General features: G+C 43.1%; 1 protein-coding gene across 3 annotated transcripts in view; it reads left to right on the forward strand.

Annotated features, from left to right (window-relative positions):
* The window catches only part of LOC147021554 (uncharacterized), a 126219-nt gene extending 102399 nt beyond the window's left edge, over nucleotides 1–23820 (forward strand). For all 3 annotated transcript variants that reach the window (XM_085891602.1, XM_085891603.1, XM_085891601.1), the window contains 3 exons: nucleotides 1006–2533; nucleotides 19421–19686; nucleotides 19780–23820. In XM_085891602.1, coding sequence (XP_085747728.1) covers nucleotides 1006–2533; nucleotides 19421–19686; nucleotides 19780–20543 — 2558 coding nt within the window. In that variant the 3' untranslated portion in view covers nucleotides 20544–23820. The remainder of the gene's footprint in view (nucleotides 1–1005; nucleotides 2534–19420; nucleotides 19687–19779) is intronic.
* The last annotated feature ends 359 nt before the right edge of the window (nucleotides 23821–24179 follow it).

A 24179-nucleotide genomic window follows, 5' to 3' on the forward strand; every position in this document is an offset into this window, starting at 1 on the left:
AATTGAAGATGTCCTTTGGCAAAAACTATATGTGTTATTTTTTGATGAATCAATCAATTAATTAATTCATTCATTATCACTTGATTTATTATTTATTTATTTTGTTTCTCATTTGGCCAATATGTCAGGCACCTTTTGAGCTCGGAAGCTGATATTTGGACATGACCATGACCATGACCAAGTGATTTGGTTATAAAGGGTATTTTTCATCGATTGATTAATCAATTAATTGTTTATTTATTTTTATTGATTACTTAATTTTCAAAAAGTTACAGATTCGGATGAAACAGTGGTGTTTTAAGTGTGCTATTTGTCAATTGAGTAAGAAATTAATTATTTACGATTATTATTTATTAATTTTAATTACGCAATTAATCAATTAATCATTCAATTATTGTACACCGCTTCCTCCCAATTCCGACTTTATGTGGTGTAAGGTGGCATCGCCGGGCACCGAAGACGCCCCGGCAATGTCGCACGCTGGAGGATTTGTTATTTTTTATTTGGCATGAGGGCGGTGTACTTTGAATGTACCGCTACTTGTTAACTTTTCTTGCTTTGCTTAACTTGCCAATATGTTCCCAACACGTTTGTTTATTCCCCACCTATCTCTGCCACTTTCTGCACCATGTCTGTCACTCCATCATTAGAAAGTTAACTTTATGCTGTATACTCTGTCATTCAACTCTTCCACAAGGCTCGATAATGTATGAACAAATAGAATATGATTTGTTGATGTTTCCCATGCATGTGATTGACTTGTGATGTGGACTGTTTGACTGGGGAACTGAAACATGGATTACCCCACAACAATTTACCACTGTCCAGAAATGCATGATGGTTCCTTCAATGCAATCCAATAAAAAAATTGAGGTCAGTGTGCAAAGTTAACAAACATAGCTGCAGAATGTGACAATTGTGTATATTTTTGTTCCTCGTCTGGTGAGTGTTACCATAATGTAGGCCACTGAGATGTCTTTTGTTTTTTTCTTCTCACTTTTGCAGATTCAGGGGTAAGTGTACAAGATGGACCCATCCCCTGCTTTGAGGGTCACAGCGCTACCAAAGTATCACTACACAGCTTTAAGGAAGCCAAATCCTACCCTCAATCATCCACCAATGCCTTGAAAATCCAAGCACTTATTCACCCACCTCCTTCATCTCAGGTTTTTCATGACACATCATTGCCTTCAATGATGTCTCATTGTCCATCTCCATCTCAAACTGTGACCACCACGGAGGCTCAGATCTACAACTGTGCTTCACAAACCTTCCAGGAGTGTTACCTGCCTTTACCTTTTAAGGAACCATGTCGTTCGTTTGGTACGTGTACCCGTGACCGCAAAAGCTTTTCAGCCAATTCATCTCCTGCCTGCCAGTTGCTTGAACGACCTCCAGATGAGGAGGCTCAAGAGTGGACACAGGAGTGGGCATGTGTCAAGGGCTCCCTTTGTGCTGTGCCCTGTAACCTGCCTTGTTCTTGTGATGTGGATTGTTTGACTGGGGCTCTGAAACATGGATTTGCCCCACAGCAATTTACCACTGTCCAGAAATGTCCCACTTGCCATCACCAACTTTGGCCTTCTGCTGCAATTGACCTGCATTCGATGGGCACTTCCAGTGATCACACAATTTGCCATTGTCCATCTCATACTCCTTCGTTGCACACTAACATGAACCACAGCCTTTCACCGACATTTTCTCCAATGATCAATCTCCCAGGCTGTTACAGCTGCACCAATTATGACTGGCAAATGTGTTCGTGTAGTCAACCGATTTCTCTGTGCCCCAATGATCCATCACCTAGCAAGCCTCTGTACCATCCAACGTCAATATCACCTTCATGGTCTGACATCCAGAGATTTCCATCTGCACCGCATGCAAATTCCAGGAAGCAGAGTACAATGCAGCTTCCTGTTCAGTATGCTGAAATCACAGACCAATCAGAAGGAAACATGAGCGAGTCACAGAAGAGCCCAGCAGGGTGTGTGGCTAAAGCATCTTTAAACCAGAAGTCTTCAAGGCCAAAGAGTGTGACCTTGAGCTCCCGGGGAGTGCAAACAGAAGCTTGTTTGTGCCAGCCACGATGCACACCCGTATCGCAAGCGGTTCCTACTGCTGTGAACTCAAATGCTCGTGGCTGTGTGTCTGCAATGAAATGTTACTACAAGACCTCTTGCTGGGATTTTTCCAGCACACAGCGGAGCCTCATCTCAAAGAAGAAGTTAAAAAGTCACCATAATTGCTCCCATTTTAGTATCCCCATAACAAGGCTCCCGCTCCAGCCTCATATCTACCAAGACCTTGGCCCTAATCTTACGTGCATGACCTCTTCTTCAGTCAGCCTGACCTTGCCACGAGCCACAGAAGCTCCTGATGAGAAAAGGAAAATTTTCCCGTTACCAAGATTCCCCGACAGCACTGTGCTGCACATTCTGAGGTTCCTGCCAGCCGACAGCCGGGCCCGCTGTGCAAGGGTGTGCCGCCAATGGCATCATCTCGCCTGGGATCCAAGAATATGGCGCAATGTGTGGTGAGATCTCTCCTTAAGGTTTCTTGGTTTCTGATTAAACTTCATAATCTCCCCAGGGTTCACCAACTGTAGGGATTACATCAGGACTCCAGTGAAAGAGATGACCGCTTGTTGGATTGATTGCTACCAAAAATTTACAACTTTTTAAAAGTTGAATTTTATAATTTTCTTTACGATAAATTAAGTTCCTATAAGAAGCAAATTGTTTGATTTATTAATTACATATGCCAGATCTACCGACTCTAACTCAATCTGGGTTTAAGAAATAGAGGTCTTGTTGACTTAATTTTATTACTAGGATTCAATGAGGAAGCAATGGATTGTGTTAACTGACCGGAACCTACATTTTCTTCTGTATGTGCACATCAAAATCCACAAATTGTTCCTTGCCCTGAATATTTTGTCAGGTGTCAAATTTTATTCTGAGTAGTTACTTTGGGAAAAACTTACGCTGAGTTATCCCCATGACAGAACCCCTGAAATTCACCAGTCATTATTTAATGTAGCATTTTTAGTCTGAAATGCTTAATGACAGGTAACGTATTGTCTATGTGGAAGCATGTCACTATATGTCAACGGGATAATCAGAAAAGCGAAACGTTTTGTACAGGGACACCCAAAAGGTAGTTTTGTGTCGGTGGTTAATATGCCAGAGGTGTATTTCTAATGCAATCGGAGAGTTTCAGTTCTGTCATTATTATATTCAATAATCAGCTCTCAAAAGGTCATCAGCATCCTTTAAAAATATTTATTTATTTTCTCAATTTTAAACTACCATTCAAATGTTGCACCAGAAGGGGCGACGCATCATGGAGCATCTCAACCTTCAGCAAGAACCTACTGTCTCTCTCTTCTTTACTCGCACGGACATGAAATGCCTGGTCATATCTTTAGGATTAAGAACACCTGTCTTTGGGTCGGCACCATGGCCGTGTATAAACGTTCACAAAACGTGATGTTTTCATTGTCTCCCCCTATAGCAAAGGGGAAGGCTTATTTCTGTTGTGGGGTTTGTTGTAAGGTTTCCAAATTTCCAAACTGTTTCAATTTCAGAGCTGTATCTCGGAGCTGGCTGGGACTTTTGGAATGCAATTTTGCAACAATAATGTGAATAGAGAGGACGTGCAGTTGACTTATTTGACCTTGACCTATTTTTTTAAGGCCATGACCTCATTAGTCATTTTACATTTGTGAACCACAACTCGACTGAAGTTTGTCTGATCAGCCCAAAATTGTCCTCTCTAGATAGCTTCGGGCAAGGCGCATTCTAAGTTAATTTGCATCATACCCCTCCATCCGGGTTAAAGGTCAAGGTCTTACACCCATTGCAGTACTGAACCACCATTTAGGATTTTCTCCAATTTTTCGAACCAATGTCCGAGGACTTTCGTTATGAAATTTTGTCTGAATAATGGGAATACAAAGTATGTGGGGTTGACACTTTTTTGACCTTGATCTAATTATTCAGGTCATGAACCATTTATAGATATTTTAACATTTTTTTTTACCAAAACTCGCCAAAGGTCTGTCTGATCAGAATGAAATGCCCTCTCGAGATAGCTCAGATCAAAGATGTTTTTGTGTCATAATAGTGGATCTGTATAGAAGTGTGCACCTGATACAGTATTTGATTCGTGTCCTTGACCTGCTTTTTATGCCTCCGCTGACGAAGTCGCCGGAGGCATTATGTTTTCGGGTTGTCTGTCCATCCGTTGTCTGTCCATATGTTCGTATGGACATATGTCCATGCTAATTTTCTCTGTTTTCTCTGAAACCGCTTATCCGATTGACATGACATTTTCACCATAGGTGCGCCAACTCATGTAGAATTTTTTTTTATGATAATTATGACATCATAGGTCATGTGGTGTGGCAGTGATGTTGGAAAAAAAGGGAAAAACTTTGGACCTCAGTCTCCAAAACCGCTCCATTGAAAAAAATTGAAACTTGGCACGTCAAGTACTCCCCATGGGAAACAAGTGTTTTTTGATGATGTCATATGTGGCTTCTGGATGATGTCATAATTGCAAATGTCAGACGATTTACCGGATCAGTGTGAAATTTTTGAGGGTGATCGAGGGCTTTAGCGCTATTTATGGGGGGGGGGGGACAACAAATTGATGACATCATCAGCCACGTAGTTCTGCAGCCATTATATTTTTTTAACATAAAAGCCGTCAAAAATCGTATTGTTGCGGGCCGGGGGTCAGGTGAGAAGACCACTGGGGGGGGAGCTATCTCGGCTAACACCAGACTCCCCGGAATTGTAGGCCATCGGACGTGGATAATCCCGTGACGCGACGGGTCGCTTAACCAACCGCGGACACCAATAAAATAACTCAACCACGTGACTAAGCATCCTCTGTCTAGTTAATCCGGTCACCTAAAAATAACCACGTGATTTAATTACCGGGGAACACGCCCTTGGTACGCCTAGTCCGAACCGGATCACTCTACCAGACCGGGTCACTTTACCGGATCGGATGCAGCTGAGCAACACTGCCAAGGATGTTCCGGCTAAAAGGAACGGATTGTTGGGAATAAAGTCCCGGCTAAGCTCGGATTCGGACCATGCTGGACCAATGAAGGAAAAGACAAAATCGAGCTGGGAACATTCCTAATAGTAATTTATTAACAATGGGCAAGGAAAGGTATGTGGTACGATATTTATTGGGGTGTGTTTTGGTGTGTTTATTTATTGGGGTGTGTTGTGATTTAGTGGGGTGTGTTGTGGAGAGATGGGGGAGAGAGGTGTGGTGCAGCAATAAACAAGCAACTTATAAAAGAGGACACAGAGCAGACCTAACCCGAAAATAATAACAATCTTCTGCAGGCTTACTTATATAGACAGGTGCCAGGACACACACACACACACACACACACACACACACACACACACACACACACACACACACACACACACACACACACACACACACACACACACACACACACATGCACACACACACGCGCACACACAGAAAACCCGATGAAGAGGGATTGAAGCAAGACAGGAGAGGAGTTGAGGCTACGGTCTCACGGTACCTTTGTATAATTGATACGCAGTCCGCGAACGCGCCACCAATATGTTTGGGGGGAATGCTACGTGGCGCGGTACCCCCCCCCCCCGACAGCTGGCGCGTCATCTCCTGCTTCGGCAGCTCATGTCGAGACCATGGGCGTGAAGGAGGGGCTCGAGTCAGGAGGGTGGAGTCAGCGTCGTGTGGGCGGAGAAGAGGAGGAGGAGCCCAGCGTTGACGACAGAAGGCGGAGTCGAGGTCCAGCTTGAACGGAAGGAGAAGCAGGGCAGAGAGAGAAAGAAAGAAGGATCAGCTCGGACCTTTATAGGCCCCGGAGCGGGGGGCCACCCCGAAACTCCGTGACATGACCCGAATCGGGTGCTCTGATTGGCCCCGACCCCCTGCACGGCTCGGCCATGATGGCCAGAAGTAGCAACATTCCACTTCCGGCAAGGTGACCCCACACCACAAAGATGTCCCGCTCCGACCCCACGACATGATATGAATCGCCAACACCGAATCCCGCGTCATGACTTGCCTTGCCAGAACCCCCGAGCCGTGCCCTGATGACTGGCCAAGGGCAGCATCGGTCCCGCACGCACGCTCGGGCACCCCCTGACCAGCGCTGGCCAACGCGCCCGGTCCGTGTGCGCCACGTGGCCCGTGCTGCACAACATACCTCTGCCCGATCGCAGCTTCGCTGACTGTAGAGGCGAGAATGCAAGATGTTATGGCGAACCCGTGCACACACAGTAAGATGTGTCTATTCGTGTCCCGCTCTGCACGATAACAAAGTGTCGCGGGTGGTACATTCATGCCCTGCTATGAACGATAACAAAGTTCGGAGTGGCGCACGGGTCTGCCTTCGAGCACGTTCTGTACAGTGCGCGTGGATCCGCCATTACGCACGTGGCCAGCGCTCGTGTTTGCCCAATTCTGCTATCGTGTGCACGGGGCGAAACCCCATTGATAAAATTAGTCCAGAAATGGGCTAAAAGGAACGCGCCGCTTGCGCCTTGCACACTCGCATCCTGCGCAACATGGCGTGGGGTTGCCTTTCTATTATCGGCCTCAGGACGCGTTCCGTGCAGCGTGGGCGTCGTTCTGGGTGTGTTTCCTGTCGATTGGGTGGAAATTACCGCTGTGTGTGCATTTGGCAGGCTGTGTTTTCTACGGAGGGTGTGGGTGTCGTGCCTGCTTGGCCTTTGCTGAGGACCCATGTCACAGCGCAGGGCGCACGTGGCTCAGATTTACCTCAGGAATAATCAGAAAAGAAGAGTAGAAATGATGTTAGAAATAAAATGAAGTCAAAATGATGCAAGCAAACCTAGCTATGAGACCCTCGCAATGCACGCCCCTGTTGTCCCGCTAGACAAAAGGGAAGGGACTATCCACACGTATATTAATGGAATAACTGTCTTGGGACCACTATCTGTTGGATGCATGCGGTTCTGTGAACCGCAAAAATATTCTCCGAAACAGCTGAACAGATTGAAGGGAAGCTTCACAGGTATGATCGCCTATCCATGAGGAACAAAAAAATGTTCTCCACCTATGATGTCATCGGTCACATGTTTTGGCAGCCATATTGGATTTACCCAAAAACCTTGAAAAATATTCTTCTCCAAAACGGCTGGACAGATTGAGGGGAAACTTCACACACCTGCTCCCCAAGCATTGGGGACACCAGGGTGTTCATGAATAATTAATGTCACATGGTCTGGCAGCCATATTGGATGGAACGAAAATGTTAAAAAAATTATTTATCTTGAACCGCTTCATAAATCAACATGAAATGTCACAGTTATGTTCTAGTAGTCATGGGGAATGTGTTTTATATTTCAACCTGATCAGACGCATAGTCTAGCAGACAGAATTATTTAATATTTTGAATATGCATTCAGGGATTTAAATCAAACTTGGTACAAGTACTGCATGTATTATGATGTAATAATGTGGGCGGACACATATCTGGCGACGTTGTGACATTGAAGAGTACCCTTATAGTTTTGGATTGTGACCCAATTAACAAAAAACAAATTTTTGGTTATAACATGAATAAGTTTCTTCTGATTTTCATGTGAGTTTTCTGAATAGAGTGTGGATGGGGACTCATTTTCTTAATCTCCAATCTATCCCTAAATGTTGAAGACCAAGTTTATGTGTTGCTCGAAGAAAAATATGGCCATCATTGGATTGTGGGACAAGGATAAGTCTGGGGAGGCTTACCCTTGGTGATTGCTTTGTGTTACCTCTGCTAGTTACCTTCGTTTTATATCTAACTACCTTCATTACCGAAGATCGACAAAAGTTATGTTTTAACCCCTATCTTATTGTCTGTCTGTCTGTCTGTTTGTTTGTCTGTGAGCAGGATATCTCAAAAAGTTGGGGCGGATTCGGATGAAATTTGGTGGACATATTGGGTGTGTGCCAAGGACGAATTGAATTAATTTTGGTGAAGATCCAAATATGGATCCAGATATGAGAATTTTTTAATTCCAAAGTGATTCTTCACCATTGAGAGATAGGGCCACAAACGATATATAGCAGGATATTTCAAAAAGTTGTGACAAAACTTTGTGGATGAGTTGGCTCGGTCACAAAAACAAGCTGATTAGATTTTGGTGAAGCTCCAGATCAAGCTCCAAGCCTGGTGTTGGCTCATCAGTTAAGGTGGCTGACTGAAGATCTTAGGGTCCTCAGTTTGAGCCCTTGTCGTTCTGTTGAAATAATACCAGGTGGGTTGACTCAGCCTGTCATCCTTCCGAGGTCAGCAAAATGAGTACCAGCTTAATGGCGTAATAAGCCATTCGATTATCCTGTGTTGGAATGGTGATACATCCAGGACTGTACTCCTTAGCCAAATGAAACTGCCTCGGCAGCCCTATATTAACTTCATGGCCGAAAAGAATGGTTATTTGGTTTATTTACGGATACAGATACGGCCTATCAGTGAGATGCAAAATGTAAACTGATTAGCTTGGTTTGATTTTGTGATTGCTTTAACTGTGATACTTAAATATAGATACGTGCATTTATTGAGGATATCTATATATTACTAAAACTCTCATCTTGTATGTATGTAATGTTGTGGGCTGGGGGTCGGTGGTGAGAACGACCGCGAGGTGGGGAAGTTTACGCCGTCTCTCACCGGTTTCCCTGGAATTATAGGCCATCGCTCCGGATAACTCCGAAGCCGGCGGGTCGATTAATCGACCGTGAAACACCAATATCTCGACCGCGTGGCATAGCGTTAATTGTCTCGATCCCAATATACCTAAATAACCACGCAGTCTTGGCTACCGGGGATTCACGCCCTCGGCACGTCTTTCTCGAACTGGGTCACTCTACCAACTGCGGTAAAGTTCCAACTAGCGACTACCAACTCCAGCTCGGTTGCAGCCAAGTGGAAACTGCCAAAGCCGTGCCGGCTCGGATTAACGGATTATCGGGGATGAACCCCGTCTGAACTCAGACCCGGACCATGCTGGACCAAATAAAGAAAGGACGGAAACGAGATGGGCACATTTCTAATAATTTATTTACAATAAAATCAAAAGACAGAAGAGGCAAGACTTATCGCCAATATGAATGCAGTATTTACAATGATGAAATAAACACTTAAACAATTCTACTTATAGACGGGTCCACACGCAGTCACACACACAAAAAGAAAAGAAACCCCAGAGTTTTTATTGGACCCTCCAGCTGATGAGAGAGACAAGCTGGGGGTCAGAGTTCGGATGGGCACCTGTGGGTCGTCGAAGGTCCCAGCCGCATGTGTGGGACTCGTGGCTCGTGGCGGCAGCCACATGGAGCAATCGGAGCTCTGGGGCGGAGATCAGGGTCGCAGACGGGACCCACCAAGGCTCCACGAACAGGCTGGTTCACTCACTCTCCAGCCCAACCACCATCAACCAACTTGTCACCACTCAAGTACTCGAGATCTCCCAACGCCAACGACAACAACCGAGCCCGCTCGGGGATATATCTCCTCCCACAAAGGGAGGGGCCTTGGCGAGAATCATCTCGCTGTCCGTCCCTCATTGGCCCACGGCCGCGCCCTACCGGGGCGGAGCCGTGGCCCCTGTTCGGAGACCCCATATTCTCCATGTGGCCACATGGCCTCGCTCGCGCAGAGCAAGAGGGTCTGCCCTGAAAAAGCCATACAAGTACTACGAGCCGAGGACTGGAACAGCGAGGCCCCCTCTCGGCAAGTCAAGGTACGAGCAGCCAATGGGTGGTGATGGGGCGTGATGGGCAGGTTGGGTCATGCAGATGGGATGGTTGTTGGTTGTTAGATGGCTTGTTGGAGGGTTCGTTGGATGTAAAACCTAACTAAAGACGTCACAACGCACAAATTTAATCCTCCCGCTTAACAAAAGGACGGGGTCCTGACTACACACGTACTTAGCGGCATAACTAACTTTGGGACCTGAATGTTGAGTGCGCATAGTTTCCAGATTCGTAACAGTATGTATGTATGTATGTATGTATGTATGTATGTATGTATGTTCCCGAAATACAGCCAAAACGTTTTTTTTTAGCGCACGTTAGCGCACGCACGATACACGATAGCGCAAGATTTTTGGGTCCACCGTACTCACCATTCTCCTGCGGTGTGCAGTATCAAGTTTCGTTCAAATTGGGCAACGAAAAAATTATTAAAAAATCAATTCCCGATTCAGTCAAGTACTCTTCGGGAGAATTTGATAATTGCAAACAACCTCAGCGGTATAGTTCGCTGGAGCTATCTTTTTTTTTTGAAATGGTTTTTTTAATCAATCGCTGTCACAACCACGGACTTCTTATCGTAACCTGGACCAGCAACGGCCTCTGTCGACTGAAGTCGCCATGTTGCGTTGCCAATCCGAATTCACCGATTGAATATATTAATCTGTGCCGAATTTCTCGCTGGAAACAACATTTTTGTACAGCTTAATAAGAAGAACAGGATTTTCATTTCACTAACAACAGTCTCTGCCACCTATGATCACTACCAAGCTAATATAAGCTCTGCAGCACGAATCAATAAGGTGAGTGAGTACGAGGTGTCACAATTCTCATGAATGATCATCATATCGTATGTCATATGATCTGATGATAATCAGTGTAATGTGTTGATGATAATCAATGTAATGTGTATAGCTAACCCCCTATGGCCTATAATATTTGTATTATTATAGGCCATAAGGCGGTAGCTTTCAGCTACCCCCTATAATATAATAGGCCTTATGGCCTATAATTAATAATATATTGACCAATCATCAAAATATTGAACAGACATCAGACAACCTTAATAAATATGATCTATAATCTACAGACTAACCTATGGCCTCCTATTAATATGTGTATATTATAGAGGGTAGCTTTCTGTAGTAGGTCGAAGCATATTGAACCAGTACCAGTCTCATTAATGTTTTCATGATTGATCAATATATTATACGCCATAGTGGGTAGCTTAAAGCTTCCCCCTATGTGAGTAGCTTAAAGCTACCCTGTATGGCCTATAATATATTGATAAATCCTGGCAGCAAAGGAGGTCGTTTTTTCCGGGTACTCACACCCAAAATCAATTCTAAAACTTTTATAGATTCAAAACAATTTAATATGTGTCAAATAAATATTTGTATCAAATAAAAATATATAATATTTGTATCAAATAAATATGTATTTTTTTAGTGGAGACCATTGTAATAAATCGTGTATACTAACCTTCTGGAGATGAGGTGGAAATTTGAAGACGCTTGGTATGACGCCTTGTTTAAGCCGTTTCGTCTGGCCCGTACTGTCAAAGTCAGAGTTCAGGAAGTGTTCACTGCAAAGTAATGTCACACCGGGCATTGGTGTAAAGTGTTCCCTTCTCTGCGCCTGGCACCATTGTCTGCACAACTTTTCATCCTTAGTTAATCTGGAGAAAAAAGATCCGAATGACGTTTTTGATTATTGGCATTTGAAGGGATGGAAGGATGGGTACTACAATTGGCGTCAGTGGAGGTAGATTTCTGATATCAAGATAGATACGACCCCCGAACCCTAAGGCACGTAGGAAGCAAAATGATTTTGGGGGTAACATCGGGTTAGGTGGACCGCGGAGCCAGGACCCTCGGAATAGGGAGGGCCTGTGCCCCCAAATGGACAAATATTGTGAGCTACCCGCCCAACTATTTACGCAGCCACGGCGGTCGATGGGGGGAATGAATCTCCGGGAAAAAATTGAATTCTAGACGCCTGGAAAACTCATTTCTGGTGTATTCCTGGATAATATCGTTTTTTTACATTTTCTTTCAAATCATCGACTGTACTTTGCCATCATTTAGATTGTTATACTGGTGTTTAGCGTTTAAATTGTAACTTCTTAAAATAATACTCTAAAAATAGATTGACGATTGAAAGAGAAAAAAAAATTCATCAATAATCGCATTCTTACTGATGAAAGGTGCATGTGGAGCTCTTCCCAGACTTATTATTGCATCTGAACGCCACGCACTGTGGCATTTTTACGTTTACCGGTTCAAAATACTGGCAAAATAGTTAAAACTCTTAAAAGCATCTACAGGTTTTTTGAATTGCGCGCGACAAGCGAGTGGCAACGCAACATGGCCGCTGAGCCATTTCCGGTGACTTCAGTTCTCACTGCTGCGAGTAGATGGCATTGCTGGTCCAGGTTATTATAAGAAGTCCGTGGTCACAACGGGAACCCAACGGGTTCACGGGCCGTCTAGTTAGCACATAAAACCCATCACTTTGAGCGAAGAGTGTGTGTGGAAAGGGGGAGTTAGGAAGGCGGGGGGTGTGAGTGAGCAAGGGGGGTGGGGGAGAGCGACACTTCATCCCATGTCGCTATTCACTCCAAGAGGGGGTGGGAGTGAGGAGGATGGGGGAGAGAGAAGGGGAGGGGGAAGAGGGTGTTCTTGGCTTGTGTTTGGGAGTGGGACTTGAAGAGAAAAGGGGGACTTTGACTTGCATTTGGTAGGGGGACTTGAAGGGAGGTGGTTTAGGAGGGGGGGGGGTGGGGGTGGAGATGGTCCCATCTGCAATGAAATGGGGTGCGTTATCACAGCATGTTCAAACAGGTCATACTAAACACTGCCTGGAAACCGCCTGGAGACGTCCATAGGAGTGGAGGGGGATGGGCTTTAGGAGGAGGTAAGCGTGAGGGGAGGGGAAGGGAAGGAAGGGAATCTTCCTTCGATCGTTGAAAAAGCCATGCCAGTGTTTGTGCTTTTATTTAATTTCTATACACGTTTTGCAACTAAAATGCGATAAGCTCTAAAAGCTCTAAACATGAACAGAATTTCAAAATTTATTCTGCGGAAATGATCTTAGCAGCAGTTCTGACTGACAGGGTGAGGGGAAGGAAAGGCAGCATGAGGGGAATGGGAGGGGCAGGGAAGGCAGCATAAGGGCAGAGGTTAGGGAAGGCAGCATACTGGAGCATTGCCGGAGTGATAGAATGCACCCAAACAGCAATGTGCTGGGCCTATAACGGCAATTTTTTGCTAATCAGCATCGGTCGATTGGAGTCTATGTGAGTGCCGATTACTGATTACAGTACTGTCCTGTTTCCGACCAAAAAACATTTAGTGGCTTTCATCCTTTTTCAGGTGAATTTAAATAAACATAACATAAAATAAAATAAAAACAACGTTGCATTGAAGATGTTTCAAGTGCTATTCGATATCCCAGTCGATTGGAGGAGGGATTTAAAATGTATCGTTTCACAAGCATTCAATAATGTCAATCCATAATTTGCAGGCACGGCACCAAAACGGCACAGTGTGCACTTCATGTGTTCACAAGGCACTATGACGTCATTATTTACCACTTTATAATCGGCATCGGTATTGGCCGATTTTATTTTTATGTTTTCTTCTTTTTTTTCTTTTTAAAATCGGTTATAGGAACAAAGAGTAATATTATGTGCACATTAGCAATCGCCATGTTTTAGCTTCATTACATTACCCAAGTTGGTTTTTCTCCAGGAATTGAGCAATCACACCAGCGTTCTGTGCCTATACACCACCTGCATGAAAAAAAATATATATATATATATATATATATATATATATTTCATAAGCGAATGAGGCTGTGCTTATGCATTGCCCGCATTATTTTTTATTATTTCAGGAGCAGTCGAGGCTGTGCTTACACACGTATGTTTGTGCATTTCATATTAATGTCTGAAGCACATCAAATAAATCCTGCCTAACGTTTTGACCCGTTCACGTTTCCCATTCCCTTGCAAATAATTAATCGGACGTAATCCATAACTTCATGTGTATCATTATCCTCTGCGTTGTATTGAGTTTTGTGCACTCATCATTTTTACAGGCTTTTCCCCGAGTTGTACAAATTAAAAAATATATCATCTTAATTGGTGTGACAACAAGACCGTTAGCTGCAGCTTTTCTCACGATGAATTTGAAAAATACCTCGTATCTTGGACTCAACAAACTTCGGCTTGACAGATGGGCAACAGGTGCTCCACCACAAGGGGAAAAGTCTCCCTGCAAAAGATACAATTAATATCTGTAATTGTCAAGTTCTTGTTTCTTCTTTCAGCTACTTTATTTACAGGTAAATGCACTTTCCCTTGATTTAAGGTAAAAAGCGTCTCCTTTCGATATACCCGATTGAAAAGACTGTAAAGCATTCCTTGCAGAACCCTTTAAACAATTTGAAAAGCTCGAGAGTTCATAGAACACCTTACGCCACACAGTCTTGAGAAAATGGACATGGGAACTGTCTTTTCAACTCTTGCCTTACGTTTCCGAGCACAATCTATATTAGCTCTGTTCATGAACTTTACATGCGTGATGGTAACCACATGCTTGGTGCCACCATGTTTGTCTGAATGCTGAATCTCAGAGTTACTCTGCCCTCAGGGCATGGTAAGGTGTGAATATTTTGCCAAACTACTTCTAAAGTGGAGATTTTTGAAAGTGTCAAGAAGACGATTTGTGTTCTACAGTGTTCAAGTACATAATTCAAATGAAATAAAATGAAGTTTTTAAAAGCTGGAGGAAAAAAAACAACAACATTTTACCGCCATTGATGCAGCATCTTTTACACCACCTTACTAAAACACTTTACATTAGCTCTCCGTGCCTGTTGTTTATGTCCTTTTTGAAGTCCATAAATACAGTGCGTTTCCTGTTTGGAATGATTTTCAATTTTGTTTGACTGCCAGACAGGCAGACAGACTAAAGCAAATTACTGTAACTCTGTGCGCATGCACACTCGGGACAAGATTCCATACAATTTGCCAAATTCAGAGCCAAAGTACTGCTAAACTGCAGGTTCGTTCCAATTCGTGCTCTACAATGTTCAAAATATAAAATTCATTTGAAATTAAGTCATTCCTCGATCATTGTATGGAGACAAACAGACAGACAGACAAAGTGAACCAATTACTTAACCCCACTTTTCGCTTCGAACGCACAGCGTAAAAACCTCATTAAGAGCATATTTTCTATTCCCACTAATATCTGATGAGATTTCCGAATGCCTAAGATGCCAGCCGGGATCAGTTACGGCCTGCGGATGGAAAAGGAAAAAGGCCCACACATAACAAAACTTACTGTGGATCAGTCACAGGCATTTGAGTTTATAAATTGAGATGGAAGGCAAAACCGAGTACGTCCTCTGGAGCATTATACACAGCCACAGATGTCAAATGTGCTCTGAAAGCAAAACTGTGCTCACTCAAAGACCTACTGGGAACGGTAGTCATGTTCTGCCTAGTCTGATTTAAATCGAACATTTGCTCTCAAACCAACACTGACATCCAGGCTGCAAGAGTATCTATGCTGAGCCAATTTGTCTGACATCCAGATAGTCCCTTGGATAAAAGCTGGGCCAAAGAAGGGAGCGGCAAATGGAAATTTCAACACGAAGTTATCTTTCACTTCATCACACTTTGATCTTTCATCATTGTATTACTTGAAAGGGAACTTTTTGGAAAACTACAAAGTAGACTGGAAAATTAGACAGTAAATGTTGGTTTATAAAAACGTTTTACAATGGTTTAAGGCTCGTGGAGGAGCTTTGTAGATGTGTCACATGCAGGATAAAGATATTAGTAGACATCGGTGTACTTTTGCATGAATTCTATGGATATTAGTGCACATTGGGCAAACATATTTGGTGATATGACATTTGAACCTGCACTTTTCTGCATCACAAGCCTTAGATCAACATGGGAATAATAACGGTCCAATCCTGCGAACAGAGAAAAATCTGGAGGAAAATATTTAACTCAGTTACGTCATGGTTTAGAGTTGGAGGAAATTTAATGGGAAGAGGAAAGAAAAAATTTACTCTGTGGTGAAAACATTCAATTTCCACCAGACTCGATGGCGTAATGGTGGAAGCATCCCCTCTGGGTTTGAGATGTGGAGGTTTGAACCACAGCCGAGTCGTACCAAAGACTAAAGGTGGTGCATGCTACGTCCTTGCTTGACACGGTATTTAAAAGGATTAGAGCACGGACAAAGAACCATAGGTTGGCAATACTAATGCAGGCTTTGATGGGCCTAATGGCCTCCTTCTGTGTTGAAATCCCATTGTAAGGGAATTAAATGGAAGAGCAAATGCTGCATTGGAGTCATCAGAAGGAACCCGAATAAGCCAAGAACAGAGGTGGACTCATCAGTCATCAGGAGGAGCCGGGATAGGATTCGGGTCTCAGCTGCAACTTCACTACCCTCAAACCCATCCAGACGCAGCCAGGTGCCCCTTCCATAAAACATTCTGCAACTAGAATGGCACTTAGTAGAGCACATACCTCCACCACATAATGCCTGATCCACAAGAACATATTAAGCCCAATACATTTTTGAAATATCATGCTATACAGTATTATATCGTTTTTGGCCCTATCTCTCAATGGTGAAGAATCACTTTTTAAAGTAGGAATTAAGGTGCATGAGGAGGCCATTCAGTCCATCATGCCTGCACCACACCAATACCATATTTAATCAATCCCTTGATACCCCTTCCCTTCGTGTGCAGCCTTTTTGGCTGTTACACTGGTGCTCATTTCACCAATCTCAGAAGGATGACAGGCTGAGTCAACCCCCTGGTGTTAATTCAGCAGCAAACGGGACTTTAACTCGGGACCCTTGGATCCCAAGCCACCACCCTAACCACTAAGCCAACACCAGGTTATAAAAATTAAAAATAAATAAATAAAAAAACCTTTTTTTTGTATACCTTGTCGAGGCTCGTATGAGAGCTAACACACAACGCACAGCAAGGGGGGCATGAGACGAGGGGCGGGACAGGGAAGGAAAAAACAGTGGGGAACAGCGACATTAGATCTGTGGAAGGGAGAGGGATGGGATGGAGAACATGGGGTATACAAGATGGACATTACAGGGACTTTTAGGAAGGAAAGCAGGGAATTTCAAGGAGGTGAGTTTGGGGTGGATTAACGGGGGTAGAAAAGATTGAGGATTTGGATGGGGGACGAAAAGAGGTAGTGGTGAGCAGCTATTTTGTTTTTGTTTTTTTCGTTTCCACTGCGTGAAGCCGAGAAAGATGAGAGGCAGGAGCACAAGCCCAGAGGGGAGAGCTGTACTCCATCAGGCTGTGGATGAAAGCTTTGTAGGTGGTCAGGAGTTCAGGTGGGCCGAGGAAGGACTTTGCACGATGGAGAATTTCCAGTCGTCGACTGGCTTTGGAGGCCAGGTTGGAAATGTGGCTTTCCCAGGAAATATTATGGGAGATAGTGAGACCCAGAAGCTTGAAAGAAAGGACTTCTTGCAGAGGATTGTTGAGAAAGTAGCTGGGGGGGAGGGAGTCAAACGGTCCTTTCGGAGAGACAAAGTAAGTATTCTGTTTAAAAAAAAAAAGTCGCTTTTTCACTTTAAAAATTTCTCGTAGTCTGATCCGGATCCGGATCTGGATCTTCACCAAAATCGAATAACTTCTTCCTTATCACACACCCAACCTGTCTACCAAGTTTCATCCGAATCCGTCCTCAACTTTTTAAGATATCGTGTTATATATTTGTTGTGCCCGATCTCTCAATGGTGAAGACTCACTTAGAAAATTATCAAATCTGGATCTGGATCCAAATCGTCACCAAAATTGAATCAATTCTTCCTTCTTATACACCCAAAGTGTCCACCAAGTTTCGTCCGAATCCGTCCACAACTTTTGGAAATCTCGTGCTATATATCGTTTTTGGCCCTATCTCTCAATGGTGAAGAATCACTTTAAAATTCTAGTAGTCGGATCCGGATCCGGATCTTCACCAAAATCTAATCAGTTGGTCCTTGTCACACACTAAACCTGTCCCCAAAATTTCATCCGGATCCGTCTACACTCTACAACCTTTTGAGATATCCTGTATGCAAACAGATAAACAAACAGCCAGACAGACAGACAGACAGACAGACAGAAAAGGGTGAAACCATAACCTCCTTCACCTTCAGTGGCGGAGGTAATAATTCACTTCTCCTGAGATAGGTCAATCAAGAAAGAGGGAAATAAAGAAAAAGCAAGAATGAGAATGAATAAAGAGAATTGTGAAAAAGTAGAATGAAGTGTGAAAGGAACAAAGAACAAAGATGTCGAGAAGAACCCGGAGAGGTAGATTTCAGCAGTTTCTCCCCATGCTCAAATGCAGCAACAGATACAAGCTACCTGTAACTACAAGGTCCGTCAGCGGGGAAGCACAGTCCACACAGCATCAGTATATTGTACAAACATAGTGGAACGGAAGACTAAATACCGTACTGCATTGGAGGCATCAATATTGGAGGACGTGAATAACTATAGAGCATGCTGACTAATGATGCCGATTGAATGTTCAAAGTTCTTATTATGTTTTGGAAAGTCATAAAATTGTAAGATTGTTCATTCTCCAAGTCCGGACGGTTGGACGAACCTGCCCACACCGGCCATGGGTGTCCAACATGGCCACCAACATTTTTGTTTGGATGTTTCACCTATCGTCATTTCAAACGGTGCTTCAGGGAGTTTTATGACTGGGCGGTTGAATGAATCTGCTTACCCAAATGCAGCAGTGAGAAGCTAGCAACATATCAGTGCTTCATGGAGCTTGGTTGAGAGTATAAAAAAATGACCGTTTTTAAAGCCATTTTTCCCTGCTGTGCAGGGGTTGGGCTTTTTCTTGAGGCAATGTTTTTTTTATGGCCGGATGCCCTTCCTGACGCCAACCCTGGTCGCCTCTTACGACACACAGGGATATGGTACACCTATTCTAACCGGAGCATACACCAGGACCAGTACACTGGTACTCATTTCGCCGACCTCGGAAGGATGATAGGCTGAGTCAACCCCCTGGTGTTCATTCAGCAGCCAACGGGGCTTGAACTCAGGACCCTGGGATCCCAAGCCGCCACCATAACCACTAAGCCAACACCAGGCTTTTGGTTGAGAGTATAAATCACTCAATCCACAAGAACATAGGGTTTACAAGGATTTACAAAGAACCTCAGCGCATGAGGATGCCACAAGGCCCATCACTAGGCTGCGCAATCGTGCCAATGTCTAAATACCCCTCCACTCCCACTACTTGTAGATGGATACCTATCCAACTTGATGTTGAAACTATCCACCATACTTCATAATGTTTCAAACAAATAAGTTTCCACATATTTATCCAGTGTTTCCAAATGATAGTCTGAACTATCGACAACCATTGTCGATTTAGAGACAGTAATGTAATGTTGCTTTGCAGACTATTTGCTTCGATTTTACAACTATGCTACATTCGGGTGCTACCTTCATGTTCATTCCTGCTGACCATAATGCAGTAATCTGTCGTTCACTTTTGTATCATATTACCACAGCAATTCTGTGAAAAGGCTGAGTAAGGTGTTCCGGTGTACAGGTTTGATGCAGCAGGTGTGGACGTGGACAGAGCATTAGCAGTAATTGCAGGCCACCTGAATTGCGAAACACCACCTGTGTGCCTCACAATACAGTACATGGCGCTGGGAAAAGCGCAGCGCCTCAGCAATTGCGGGCTCGTCACATTGGCTCGACATTGCCCCGAGCTGCGCCGCCTTGAATTACCTTCCTGTAATGGCATCACCAACCAGGGTTTGGCACTTGTGCTGGCATTCTGCACCAGCTTGCAGCATCTCAATGTCTCAGGTAAGCAGATGTTACAATCTGAAAGCATATATTCTGATTTTGATATAAATATCATTATTGTTCCATTGTTTAACGTCTCTTTCCCCTTTGAAGACTGCACAGGCATTACCTATGTCAGCAGTACTTCTCCATCCACTGCTCACATGACCCAAGGTTGTCACCTGTCATTGCACCATCTGGATATGTCTGGCTGTACTGGATTCACACTTGAATGCTTGCACGCCATAGCCTTGCACTGCCCTGCTTTATCTCACTTGTATCTCCGCCGCTGCACAGCTGTTACAGACAGTGGGTTGCGAATACTCGCTTCCCATTGCCCTTCACTACGAGAAATCAGCATGTGTGATTGCCCTGCCATCACCGACGTTGGCATCTGGGAACTTGCCCAGATCCTCCGGGTCGGTCTTCGCTACCTCAGTGTTGCTCACTGCATTCGCCTGACTGATGCTACACTGTACCATCTCGGCAATTACTGTCCGGGCCTGCGCTATCTCAATGTCCGTGGCCTACCTTCCCTCACCAACATCGGGCTAGCCGCATTGGCTCGCGGGTGCCCACGATTGCGAAGCCTTGATGTTGGCCACTGCGCCAAGCTCAGAGATGCAGGTTTCGAGGCTCTAGCCGCGGGCTGTCCAGCCATACGTCGGTTGGGATTGCGTGGATGCCACCATGTGACTTCTCAGGGCTTGCGTGCCATCGCTACTGGATGCCCAGAGCTACGCCTGCTCAGTTTGCAGGGATGTCTCATCCCAGCAGAATGGTTAAACTTTGTGCGGAAGAAATGCAGCCACTGTGTTATCGAGCATACCAATGCAGGTAGTGTGTGGGACTTGACTGTGGATGAGCAGTTGCTTTGAAGGGAAATTATGTATCCCAGCATGGATGGAAATTTTACTTTTTTGTTGCTTCACGTATCAGCAGTCACAAGAGTTGCGAAACTACCCATTTTCATTTCAATATCCTGGGTACATGACGGGACTACACCAACATAACTAATAATGAAGTCCCTGTGTAAAAAAGTTTGATACCTTTTCTAGATTCTTGTTGGCTGACAGAATAGGTAGCACACTCACTTTTGTGTTTGGTTCATCACAAAATAGGACGACAACGAATCATTATGATGCCTTACTGGCAGAGTGCTGCATCTCAATTATGTTATCCTTTCTAAGAGGGTGCTAACCCAGTTGTCTTGTCTGATAGCATTTACTGGAGAACATGAAAGATCCCATGGTGCCATTTGAAAAGATTAGGTCAATGTGTGCCAGTACCCTCACAAATTGCTCTGAGGCCTTTGCCATACTCAGCAATCATTATAGTCAAAGAATACAAAAAAAGATCTCTCCAAAGACAACTACTCATGGGAAGCGTGTAAGCTCAGTGTTCCGAGAATGAGTCATGAGCATGCGTTTCTGTCTTCAAGCTACATCAGAAAGCTAAAATCAGCTTCGAATGTGAAGCTCAGAGGCAACCTGTAGGTTGCTTTGATGCTACACAGGATCTAAAACACCAACAAGCAAAATGAAGGATGTCTCATTTGCATTACCCATCGCATCATCAGTAACATCCCAGAGCCTCTATGGAGCCTCTAAGGAAATTGGTGAACACGTGAGTCATCAAGGTGCTGTCACTTAATAGACCATAAAGAAAAGAGGGGAAAAAACTTGATCGGTTGTGGTTTTAGTCTTGATATCCTCTTATATTAGCAAGTTGTAGCTCATGATGCTTGCTGCTGAAGAAAGCTATTGAGATTGTCAGCCAATGTCACACCATCCTTCCCAAAGTCCCGAATCTCAAAGTGAGCTTTCAACCGGAATTTATGAATCACACAATTCATTGAGCTAATTACATTTGAGTCCTATTAATTATATAATTTCCTACTTTAGGTCCTCATGAATCTAAATTCTAAAACAACAGGTGATCAAATAATTTATTTAAAAGTCACGTCTTTCTTATTTATTTATTTGTAGCATTTCAAAAGTGTTCATTTCTTCAGAGAATAGAAGAAGTTGGTTGGTTTTAGAGGGCAGTGGGGAGGGGGCTCAAAGTTCATAAAGAAAAAAGAACCTTCACCACTGTGTGTGCCTTCGAAAGTCTCCGGAGAGTGTGGTTGAGGTGGTTTAAAATTCCACCTTCAAAGACATTCGGCACTCTTTTTTTGACTTCTGCAACTTATCGCCAAGTGCTGGGAGGGCGACATGGAGGGACAGCTGATTCAACCCGGTCCCACCGCCATTGATATCCGTGCCCGATGAACAGGGGTCTCAGCCAGCTGCAATTGGATATCCAGGAGCTTTTTATTATCACGAAAGTTGACCTCACGATTTTTCTCTCCCTTTCAAGATCTCAAAGCCCTTGAGAGCTAATTGTAACTTTTGCGGAAATGACCAAAAATCAAACCCAGATTACCAGACTGAACGGTCCACGACTGCTCCACTGTATGGTCTGTTAGATCTATCAGTCTACTAAAAGGTTTTGTCATGAATAAGTTTTATGGTGCCAGTTTGAATTTCTATCAAATTAAAATCAAATCTAATAATCTGATGGTTAAACGTCTTTTTGCAAGTCAGGAATAAGTTTAGTTTAATGTAGGTCTTTTTTGTAAGTTTAATGCCTTTTTTGGGAGATTTTAAAGGAATGTTTGGGAGATTAAACAAACACACACATACACACACACATACATACATACACATACGTACACACATACATACATATATATATATATATATATATATATATATATATATATATATATATATATATATATATATATATATATATATATATATATACATACATTGACATAAGAGAACATTATGACTTTTGATTTGAGGATTTGGTTGGCCCTAAAAGAGAAGCTTATGTTCCCAAAGCTGAACCTATTAAAATGGCACAGGTGACAGGTTGTAGGTTAGGTTCATAAACTTATCAGGATGATAAAATTTGAATGTTAAATGTTTAAAATAATTTGAATTCTGCAAGTACACAGTTAACATAATTTTAATTCATTTTCATATGCATGCCAAACCAAAACATCAAACCAACCAAAGGTCTCTCTATATCAAGTGAATTCATATTTGACTGAGATTGAGTTATGACTTCAGTCTGCTCCTATGATCATCACTAAAGCGCAGCCTTACTGCCCCCCCCTCCAAAAAAAATCCCCCAACCCTCGTAGCCCCACATATTAGTGCAGAAATTGACATACAAAAGAAGAAGAAGTGTGGGAATTTTGAATTTGTCCAGGGTTGCGATACACCATAACATCAACTTTTTTCTTGTAAAAAGCATACCTCAACCATTTGCGTCGTACAGTGCACTGATTTTTACATTGCATCTCAATGCGTTATCAACAATCAAGTTTATTAAACTAAGACGGGGTTACTGTTGAGCTTTCTACACCTTACAAGACACCAAAGTTTAGTGATTTGTACACTTTTTCAAAAAGTTTATAACACGTCTACCTTTTAAAATTCCTCATGGAATCAGGAACACATGTTTCAGGACCCACTTGATATGCATCTAAGGTTTATGATGGATCAAACTGTTTACAGAAAGTGCTTTTTTTTTTTTTTGGAAGGCAAAAACCTTTTTTTTAAATAAAAAAAAATAGATAAGTTTGCTTCAAAGGTGCACCTCTGCTGGTAATTGAAGAAGTTTGAAAATAGTTTCCGTCGGATAATCTTTTTAGAAAATCGATTTCACAATTCCAACCCGAAAGTGGAAAGGAATTGACGATATGATATGAAAGTTACACAGGTAAATGCTAAAGTTGTATAAATGTTATTAGACTCACCGAAGACATCTTGTATTGCTGTTTGAAATGAATTTACAGGAAGCATTTATGTGTGCTTACAATTCGAAATGTAATTCTTACTTTTCATCGTGGTACTCTAATATTTTTTTATTATTAAAATCTACGTTTCCTCTTCTGGTATAATGTGTTTGGTTTATCATTATGTATTCTTTTTCATGATGAGATTCTTTTATTATTATGTGATTTTTTTTCTTCTTCCTTTAAGTGCACGATAACTTCAAGATACTGTTCTGAATGCCCTGTGGACTTCCTTGCCAATGTGGATGTGTGTCCTTCATAGGAATACATTCACTTTGTGAAATACAATCTGCAGGTTAACAGCTGTGTGTTCATTCGTTTTCGTTCTCTCGTTCTCTCGTTCTCTCATTCTCCATCACTCTCTCCATCTCTCTCTCTCTCTCACATTATCCAGATGCATTTTCGGTAAGTAGAATACCTGGACCTTCTCCTACCCCTCACCTCCCCATGCACACACACGGTCATAAAATGTATTTGAGAATGTAGTTTCAGGAACTCTAATTTATTTTACGTTTTATGACTTAATGACACACCGTAAAGATTCAGCAAAAAAGTATTTGCTTATTTAAAATAATTGCCCAGTTAGAAATAACTACTTCAAACTGCAAGTATTATTTTACATCACAGACAAAAAGTTCAAAGTGAGTTAATAGTGGTTTTG

The sequence above is a fragment of the Eptatretus burgeri genome, chromosome 8, assembly GCF_056783735.1.
Source record: "Eptatretus burgeri isolate ZD-2024b chromosome 8, Ebu_testis_v1, whole genome shotgun sequence".
NCBI classification, from domain to species: Eukaryota; Metazoa; Chordata; class Myxini; order Myxiniformes; family Myxinidae; genus Eptatretus; species Eptatretus burgeri.